This window comes from Haliotis rufescens, unplaced genomic scaffold (genome assembly GCF_023055435.1).
Source record: "Haliotis rufescens isolate VD_foot unplaced genomic scaffold, xgHalRufe1.0.p SCAF_2, whole genome shotgun sequence".
NCBI lineage: Eukaryota > Metazoa > Mollusca > Gastropoda > Lepetellida > Haliotidae > Haliotis > Haliotis rufescens.
In genome coordinates this window covers 59,208,407-59,218,796 of record NW_025963890.1, presented here as the reverse complement: position 1 = coordinate 59,218,796, position 10,390 = coordinate 59,208,407, and the positions used below count along the sequence as shown (strand labels likewise).

Genomic DNA, 10,390 nt, shown 5'->3' with positions numbered 1-10,390 from the left:
CAGTCCTTGTTTTAGCACCTTAATGCTGAGCACCAGACAGGGTAACAACAAGTACCATCTGTTACGGTCTTTTGGTATGACGCGGCCGGGGACCGAACCCCGGACCTTGCGCTCTCCGGGCGGAGGCTCTACCATTAGACCACGGAGGCGGTCTAGACGCTAACCAAATACCACTACCCGAGAAGATGTTTGTGAATACAACCGAGTAACCGTTCAACTAGAAGGTGTTAGCGGGTGTTTCAGGTAGGAGAATGAGCCATGAAACATAAAACACCCCTCAACACCTTAAAGCCGCCGAGTCATCAGGAAGTACACATGACCACCCAGGTGTTGTAATTGGACGATTGTCCAGAAAACCATGACTACGTAACGCTTATGGGCGATGTATCTGGTCAGTTAGCAATAGTGACATACGAAATAAGCACTATTTGCGTTGCCCCAGTGGGCAGTAGTGACATAAGGCGAGCACGAGTACAATGGCTGCTATTAACAGTAAACTATTGACTCCAAGGTATTGCTGTGTAGGTAGAACGTTTACGTTGTAAACTGAGGCACCAACATGTTGAGGTGAAACTGAATTAAACATGAAGGTATGTTCACACGGCCAAAATACGGTCCTGAGATACCTTCGTTATCTGGTACATTATAGGAAGCAATGAACATGTACATGTCCACTTGGTTCAAACATTCCAACAGAAAAATAACCTCTGTAGGCTGCCCTTAGTCGGAACATGGGTATAGAAATGAAGTATAATTCCTGTACATGAAGCGATGTAATTGGCAGGTGTTAGGGAATGTAACATTGACTGTACCAAACCTGAAGAAGAAAGAGTATTTTTTTATTAACAGAATAATTCAGTGGCCTTTTAAAACGTACATAATTCCATTTGAGTTGCAAAATAGTTTCGATAATGGACGAACGGATACTATTGACACTTGTTCAACAAAGATATACATAGAAATAACGTCATTCACATCTTGAACTAAAATTAAATGAAGTTCTACTTACCGTATGCAGCCGAGAAACGCCTAGTTGACGTGGTTGCTGTGGCTGGCTGGTTGGCTGGCAACAGTAGGGCGACTCGGGCTGGCAACAGTATGGCGACTCGGGCTAGCTGGCTGACAAAAGTAGGGCGACTCAGGCTAGCTGGCTGACAACAGTAGGGCGACTCAGGCTAGCTGGCTGACAACAGTAGGGCGACTCGGGCTGGCAACAGTAGGGCGACTCGGGCTAGCTGGCTGACAACAGCAGGGCGACTCTGGCTGACAACAGTAGGGCGACTCGGGCTGGAAACAGAGAAGGGCGACTCGGGCTGGCAAACAACAGCAGGGCGACTCTGGCTGACAACAGTAGGGCGACTCGGGCTGGCAACGGTAGGGCGACTCAGGCTAGCTGGCTGACAACAGTAGGGCGACTCGGGCTGGCAACAGTAGGGCGACTCGGGCTGGCAACAGTAGGGCGTCTGAGGCTGGCTGGCAACAGAGTAGGGCGACTCGGGCTGGCAACAGTAGGGCGACTCGGGCTGGTTGGCTGACAACAGTGTAGGGCGTCTGAGGCTGGCTGGCAACGGTAGGCCTAGGGGAACTGAGGCTGCATAGCAACAGAGTATTGCGACTGAGGCTGTCTAGGGTAACAGTAGGGTAACCGAGGCTGGTTGGGTGGCTGGTAGCAGAGTAGGGCTAATAAGGATATCTGTCAACAGAGTAGAACGACTGAGGATGTCTGGCAACAGAAGGGCGACAGAGGATTATTCCTTAAGCTGAACATAACTGGGGACAGGGCTGGGGATGACTGTCAACTGTCTAACACCTGTCTGATGAAATCATCTTGATACTTTGTGACGACACCTGGAGTGAACAGAAAAGTGTTTCGTTAACATTCATAAAATAACAGCTGTTGCAGTTATTTATTAATACTAATTTTAGAAAAAATAGCATCTGTCTAGTTAATACTTCGCAATTCTACGTGAAACGACTGCAGATTAACACGTGTCCTGCTAACAAGCTATTCAAAGCATTCAATTGTTAGAATAAACACACATGCCTTGTGTACCAATTCATATTATGCTTTAAACCGCACTCAAAGCATGATGTATTGGGAGTGCCTTTCCTTCCCCGAGAATCTCCTGGGGTAATATATTATTGGTAGAAGTAGTTGACATTTAGGGCAAACTGAACGGGGAACAATGTAACTTATATGTATTAAGTATATTCCAGCAGTATGTTGGGTGGGGGAGTTGGTGATGTGATGGATTACCTCCCTTTCTAAATGCGAGAACTGGATCAAAGATGACATACACACATGACGGTCCACTTACTCTCCTCTCCTCCCAGCGCCATCTGGAGAACTCCAGCTGGTTTTGGCACTCGGCCCCTCTACAATGAAAGAAAACACAATGCATAGACCCTCTTCTCCTGTCCAAGACCAAATCTAAAGAGGACACAAGCTATAGTGATGTTCTCCCTGAAGTGAGTGCTGGACTGTTGCAGTTGTGACGTGTGTCAGTTAAACGCACCTTACATCTTCAGGTCAACTATGTTACTTGTGGCTTACAACATTAGCAACGACCCACAATAAATGGGTACTGGGTTTCAATCAAATTCGGTATATCATTTGTTTCGAAAAAAAGATAAGACTATATGAAACTCACGGAAGTCCTCTGTGCTTCGTCCAGAAGACGTAGCAACTCCTCGTATGACTGTTGCCCTCCTTGCTTTTGGCGCTGTTGTCGTTGCCTTTTCCGCCTGACCTGGCGTTGGTTTCTCCGTTCTGTTCTTTGCCTGGCCTCGTCACGTGTATGGTTCTGAGTGAGAAAAGTCATAATATTCATGTCATATATTAATGAACAACATTCATGACTGCGTTTAATTATATGTTGTATTAATAGCTGCTAATGGCATAAGATTACTTAATAGTTGTGATAAGGGATAGTGTGTGGCAAGTTATGCAATAAAAAACTATTTTCAGTTTCAAGTGAAACCGGTCAGATCCGTTTTCCCCTTAATTATTTATAAGAAGTTATCTTGACCTTTAAATTATTATATTGTATTCAACTTTCTCTGGCAAAGACATTTTTTTTTATCTATTTTAAAATGGAAAAGCAACTTTCTTATTTTATTTTATTATTATTACATTATTATATATATTCATATATATAAATGTTCTTGTGTGAGTGGGTGAATGTTGCCGCAGACAGCAATATTCCAGCTCTATCCCGGTTGCCTGTCATCCGGACCAGTGACAAACGAGCAACCAGCATGAGGTAGCAGATTACTCACAAGGGGAAATATTTTAGAAAATGTATTATGTCAAGAAGCCTTAAAACATTGACTTGAGCTGAGAGCAAACAATTCAGGTTTATGGCGAGATTTAGGTTCAACATGAGTGAATCTTTAATGACTGCCAGTAATGTTTAAGTAGTTGAATAGCATACTTACTGATGGCACCGTCTGGGTCGCCAATGTAACCGTGGTTCATGCTGTTGCCGATGTTGATGCAGGTGCGGTTGTGGGTGTGGGTGTGGGTTTGGATGCGGATGCCGATGCGGAAGACGTTGCTGAGGCGGATGGCGATGCCGAGGCGGATGACGATGCCATCGTCGATGTCATCAGCGACAACCTAAACAAAGGACATGCGTGTTATATTGCGTTATATATGTATGCACAAGGGATCAGATTGACGGCAATCACAGCTGTTATGAACCCATGGGACATGTTTTATTGTCATGGAGATTGATCTTTACCATATTATAAAAACAGCATATCCCCTTTCCCACACGTATCAACACCTATAGCTCTAGAAGACTACACAACGCCTAGGTAGTAATGAACTGGAGACTAATCTTTACCATATTATAAAACAGCATATCCCCCTTCCCACACACATCCATACCTATAGCTCCAGAAGACAACACAACGCCTAGGTAGTAATGAACTGAATATAAAACAAATGACTGAAATAATCGTGCATGCGACGTCACACCATCTAACGTCTCACTTTCGACTTTCTCAAACGATCATCTCCTGACTACATATAAGAAGTGCAAGAACACCAAAGTCATGGCATGACAGATTATCTGTGGACATATGAGTCGGATGTTCTTTTACTTCTTTTGAGTAGTATTATATTGGAATTTTTTATGCATATACAAATCAGTCGTTTTAAATATAGATCTATTCGATCTTGTTATCTCATCAATGTCCTGTGTTGAAGTTCCGAGAACGGATACATTTGAACATCTGATAGCTACAGTAATAGTCTTGCAGTTTAAGACGCCGTTCCATCCTGGTGCAGGCAGGATACGCCTCCACGGCCTGTGACACTTTGGGTCCACCTCCAACATCGTGGTGCCACGCAATCACAAACATAAAGGACTGATGAAGGCGGCGTTAAACCTAAACATATTCATTGTGGTTGACTAACATTTCCTTTCAGAGGCCGGTTTTCTTCTTTTAGTTCCCCGATATCCTCTTGTAATTTCCGGTTTTCCTCTCGGAGTTTCAACAATTCCGCGGATTCAGAAACCTGTCAAACATAAACAAATGTCAAATATTGCCAAAACAATGAACTTACACATACTGCCGGGGAAAGGAGAGTGACAACCATGCGTGGTGGTGGCTAACAATGAAACAATCAAGGGACGGTTTATGCCATGGTGTTGTTGTTGATACAGCTGTCATAGTTGTGTTCATGACCAGAACTGTAGAAAAACCCGTGCTATGACAGTACATCAAACTTTCATTTCACTTTCAACGCGTCGTTTTGGTGTATGTGTTGGTACATTTTACAAGCAAATGAAACAATAACTGGATAGGACATGGTCATGTGTATATTGCTACAAAAACAAAGAGTTAAACCAAATCAATATATAGGATAACACATGGTGACCGTAACAAAATATTGCCCAGTAGCCCTGATGTCATACACCATACCAATGACGGTACAAGAAAACTGAATCACAGACTTTGGAACGCTGGGGTAGCGTAACGAGTAAAGTGTTCGCCGGACACGCAAAACGACTTAGGTTAGATCCTTCCCCGCCGTGATATTGCTGGAATCCGCTCACTCAGAAGCGTAACAAAAATACATAGATTCAGACATGAACGACTGCATCAATGACATACGCAGTAAGCATGTCAAGTAGAACGGGTATCGAGACGTTGGTTGAAGAGGATGAACTCTATGAAGTTAATGTGTTTACTTACATCCACTGGAGTCGCCCCCGATGCCGTGCCCCAGCTGCCTGCCTACTCTTGGATGGTGTGAAGAAGGGCGTGGTCACCATTCGGATGGCAAAAGGCGTTGACGACGATGATGATGTTACCCTGGAGGATGCCGGAGTAGTGTCCTGTTGGACCTGAGAAGTTGCTTCTGGAGTGGCCTGTCGAGACGGAGGCGCCTGGGCTGAAGGCTGTACAAAACTCCGCAGAACGTTCAACATGATGGAAAGCGAGTAAATGTAGCGATGAGAACGAAGCGATGAACGACAACCGTGATGCAACATGGGAAGTATCCGTGTTATACACTGGCCCATTTACACCAATTAAGCCAACAAGCCCGTGCCCGCGGCCTTATGGGTATTCAGTATCAATCAACTGAGAGAGAATACATGGGCTATCCTTTTGAAAAATCACAACCCTTAAAACAATGGAATCTGTAGATGGACATGTCGAGCACGGACGTCTCGTGAAACACGCCATGCTCTTGATATGGAACCCCACTGGACACATTTCTACACACTGGAAACCAAATTAAACCCCAGCGCATAACTATAACGAGTATATTTTCCTCAATGTGTGTATATCTTCTCATTTTCTTTAAACGCCCATTGTCAACGCGGTGATTCTTCAATATTAACAAAAGCCATGTTGGTCTTAAATTGTACATCTCACTGTTGGTGTGCAATGATTCCTCTAAAAAGTCAGTTAAATCCGACTGAGTGTTGATGGAACATTTGTTTTATCATATAATTTACAGATAAAACAAAAATGACGAAAAACGTCAGGCACAAGCAGGGTCCGATCCTGCGCAGAAGGCTCACGAATATGTTCTACTGTAACGGTGACATGGACAAAACTTTGATAAGAAGAAAAATATTGAATTTATATACAAGTGATTTGGCTTTTCGTTAAAAAATACGTATAGAACTAAAAGCACTTTTGCTCTTGACCAGGGCGATGTTTGTTCATAAATGGACGTCAACATAAACATTAAGTGTATTATGATCGATAATGTGTTCGATTTTGTTTTATATGAATTGTCTCAAGACCCAAGAACTTGCATTCCACAACACGAGTCGACAAAGACAACTTCATGTTACCTTGATGACCTAGATACGCATAAACAATGTATTACCTTGATGAGATACACCGTGCGGAGACAACGTATATATATACAACAACATGTAGCTCTGATGGTGTACACCCTTCCTAGACTTGTATACAACAAAAGGTAGCACTGATGGTGTACACCCTACCTAGACTTGTATACAACGACATGTAGCACTGATGGTATACACCCTACCTAGACTTGTATACAACTACATGTAGCTCTGATGGCAAACACCCTACCTCGACTTGTATACAACAACATGTACCACTGATGGTATACTCCCTACCCAGACTTGTATACAGCATCGTGTAACCCTGATGGTATACACACTACCTAGACCTGTATACAACAACATGTAGCTCTGAAGGCATGCACCCTACCTAGACTTGTATACAACAACATGTAGCCCTGATATACACCCTACCTAGACTTGTATACAACATCATGTAGCTATGATATACACCTTACCTAGACTTGTGTACAGCAACATGCACTCCTGATGGCAAACACCCTACCTAGACTTGTATACAACATGTAGCCCTGATGGCATAAACCCTACCAAGACTTCTATACAACAACATGTAGCACTGATGGTATACCCCCTACCTAGACTTATATACAGCAACATGTCGCACTGATGGTATACACCCTACCTAGACTTGTATACAACAACATGAAGCCCTGATGGTATACACCCTACCTAGACTTGTATGAAACAACATGTAGCCCTGATATACACCCTACCTGGACTTGTATACAACATGTAGTCCTGATGGCATACACCCTACCTAGACTTGTATACAACAACTTGTAGCACTGATGGTGTACACCCAACCGAGGCCTGTTTACAACAACATGTAGCACTGATGGTAAACACCCTACCTAGACTTATATACAACTACATGTAGCACATATGGTATACATCCTACCTAGACTTGTAAACAACAACATGTAGCCCTGATGGCATACACCCTACCTAGACTTGTATACAACAACATGTAACATTGATGGTGTACACCCTACCTAGACTTGTATACAACAACATGTAACACTGATGGTGTACACCCTACCTAGATTTGTATACAACAACATGTAGCACTGATGGTATACACCCAACCGAGACCTGTACACAACAACATGTAGCACTGATGGCATACACCCTACCTCGACTTGTATACAACAACATGTAGCACTGATGGTGTACACCCAACCAAGACTTGTATACAACATCGTGTAACCCTGATGGTATACACACTACCTAGACCTGTATACAACAACATGTAGCTCTGAAGGCATGCACCCTACCTAGACTTGTATACAACAACATGTAGCCCTGATATACACCCTACCTAGACTTGTATACAACATCATGTAGCTATGATATACACCTTACCTAGACTTGTGTACAGCAACATGCACTCCTGATGTCAAACACCCTACCTAGACTTGTATACAACAACATGTAGCCCTGATGGCATAAACCCTACCTAGACTTCTATACAACAACATGTAGCACTGATGATATACACCCTACCTAGACTTATATACAGCAACATGTCGCACTGATGGTATACACCCTACCTAGACTTGTATACAACAACATGTAGCCCTGATATACACCCTACCTGGACTTGTATACAACATGTAGTCCTGATGGCATACACCCTACCTAGACTTGTATACAACAACTTGTAGCACTGATGGTGTACACCCAACCGAGGCCTGTTTACAACAACATGTAGCACTGATGGTATACACCCTACCTAGACGTATATACAACTACATGTAGCACAGATGGTATACATCCTACCTAGACTTGTAAACAACAACATGTAGCCCTGATGGCATACACCCTACCTAGACTTGTATACAACAACATGTAACACTGATGGTGTACACACTACCTAGACTTGTATACAACAACAGTAACACTGATGGTGTACACCCTACCTAGACTTGTATTCAACAACATGTAACACTGAAGGTGTACACCCTACCTAGACATGTATACACCAACATGTAGCACTGATGGCATACACCCTACCTAGACTTGTACACAACATCATGTAGCCCCGATGGTGTACACCCTACCTAGACTTGTATACAACAACATGTAGCACTGATGGTATACACCCAACCGAGACCTGTACACAACAACATGTAACACTGATGATGTACACCCTACCTAGACTTGTATACAACAACATGTAGCCCTGATGGCAAACACCCTACCTAGACATGTATACACCAACATGTAGCACTGATGGCATACACCCTACCTAGACTTGTACACAACATCATCTAGCCCTGATGGTATACACCCTACCTAGACTTGTATACAACAACATACGATGTAATGGAATCGCCATAAGGGAACGCTGAACTGAAATGGTCATGAGATCACCTTGTAATTAAACATTATACCACGAGCGGATGAGTTAACCATTATGCTTTGACACATCGACAGGGAGAAACAGTGCTGCATAAAGACCATAGGTTGAGACAAGCAAATCAGCTGTAGCACTTGAACATCACAGAGTGTTTCAACAATGACGAATTTAATTCAAGGTGTGGTTTTGACGTCATTTGTTTGCTGAAATGTCTTCCATGAAACTGTTTTAAATTTTTGGTGAGGCCTTGAATGTTTTAACCTTGATGAAACAACTTTTGCTATAACAACAATTGACATTGTCGGAATCGTATAAATGTTTCAGCAGATATTTCTTCTGATTAGGGAAAAGGTGCTGTCGCTTTTATTTATGAGTGTAGCGACGGAGTCTGTCTGAACATCAAATATAAAATTAACTATTACGTTTCATTTACTTGACCTCTTCAAACATTCCGTCACAATTGTTGGGAGAAGGTTGTGCGAAAATGTTAAAAATAATGAAGGGGATATAATATATTTATTTCTGTAATTGGTGTTTATCCCTGCCCACCTTCCGATACATATTCAGAACAAGAAGCCTTTTGCTCGTTACATGAATAAAAACGTGTGCCACTAATTAACCCTTCAAAGTATATACATGTATTATATATAAAAACGGGAAACGTTCCTTTAGGTGAGGTGAAATGGGATTTAACGTCGCGTCCAAGATTATTGCACTTATATAGCGACGTGCATGTACGTGTGTGTGTTTGTGTGGCTGCTTGTAGTAGTCCGGACAGATGCCGATTTAGTGCCAGCTCACTGAGATATCATGCCGCAGTTTAACATGAATATCCCGCTCAGACACAGTATACTGACTCCGAGCCGACCAGTCCTTGTTTTAGCCCCTTAATACCGAGCGCCATACAGCGTAACAACAAGTATCTTTTAACGTCTTTTGGTATGACACGGCATTTTTTACATCGTCTCCCCTTAAATTGAGGCATGGACTCTGGCATGTATGTTTTATTCTTATGATGACATCATATTGTGTTCAAATCATTAGGACTTTAGGTCGACTATACTGTGCTTTCATCGATCTAAAAGGGGCATTTGATTCTGTGTATAGAAATGGTTTATTTTTCAAACTATGGAAGGGTGGTATCAAGGGACGAGTATTTAGAGTTCTTAAAAATATGTATAAATCTGTCAAATTTTGTGTTTCATTAGACTGTGGTCTTACAGATTTCTTTGATTGTATGTCAGGTGTTAGACAGGGATGTCAGCTGTCTCCATTTTTATTCTCATTTTTTATTAATGACATTGTCAAGGAGTTGGAGTGTGATGCTCATGGTGTTACCTTACATACTCTAGAACTGTTCATCTTGTTGTTCGCTGATGACATTATTTTAATGGACGTGTCAGTTGTTGGTCTTCAAAAGCGACTTGATAAACTATCTTTATATTGTGATAAATGGAAACTTACTATTAATACTGATAAAAGTAAAGTTGTCATTTTTAGAAATGGCGGAAAACTTAGAAATCAGGAAAAATTTAGGATAGGAAATGATGATGTCACCACAGTATCGAATTATAAGTATCTCGGTGTCCAGTTATCCTCTTCTGGCTCGTGGAGTTTAACTCAGAAGACATTAGCCCAGCAAGCTTGGAAGATGATTCAAATCCTCCAG

The 10,390-nt window shown here is 42.3% G+C and overlaps 1 protein-coding gene across 1 annotated transcript; it reads right to left on the bottom strand.

Moving 5' to 3' along the window:
* Nucleotides 1-4,437: 4,437 nt before the first annotated feature.
* LOC125381994 lies at nucleotides 4,438-5,606 on the bottom strand. Its single transcript, XM_048399404.1, has 2 exons — nucleotides 5,206-5,606; nucleotides 4,438-4,525 (listed from the first exon to the last, which is right to left on the bottom strand). The coding sequence occupies exons 1-2, from the start codon at nucleotides 5,532-5,534 to the stop codon at nucleotides 4,501-4,503; spliced, it is 354 nt and encodes a 117-aa protein (XP_048255361.1). The 5' UTR covers nucleotides 5,535-5,606; the 3' UTR covers nucleotides 4,438-4,500.
* Between the last annotated feature and the right edge of the window lie 4,784 nt (nucleotides 5,607-10,390).

Bases quoted from the DNA above. Each gene is read 5' to 3' on its own strand.
- LOC125381994 (XM_048399404.1), bottom strand. From the start codon at position 5,534: ATGGGCCAGTGTATAACACGGATACTTCCCATGTTGCATCACGGTTGT. The intron at 4,526-5,205 runs GTAAGTAAACAC...TATGTTTGACAG, and splicing joins CGGGGGCGACTCCAGTGGAT to GTTTCTGAATCCGCGGAATT.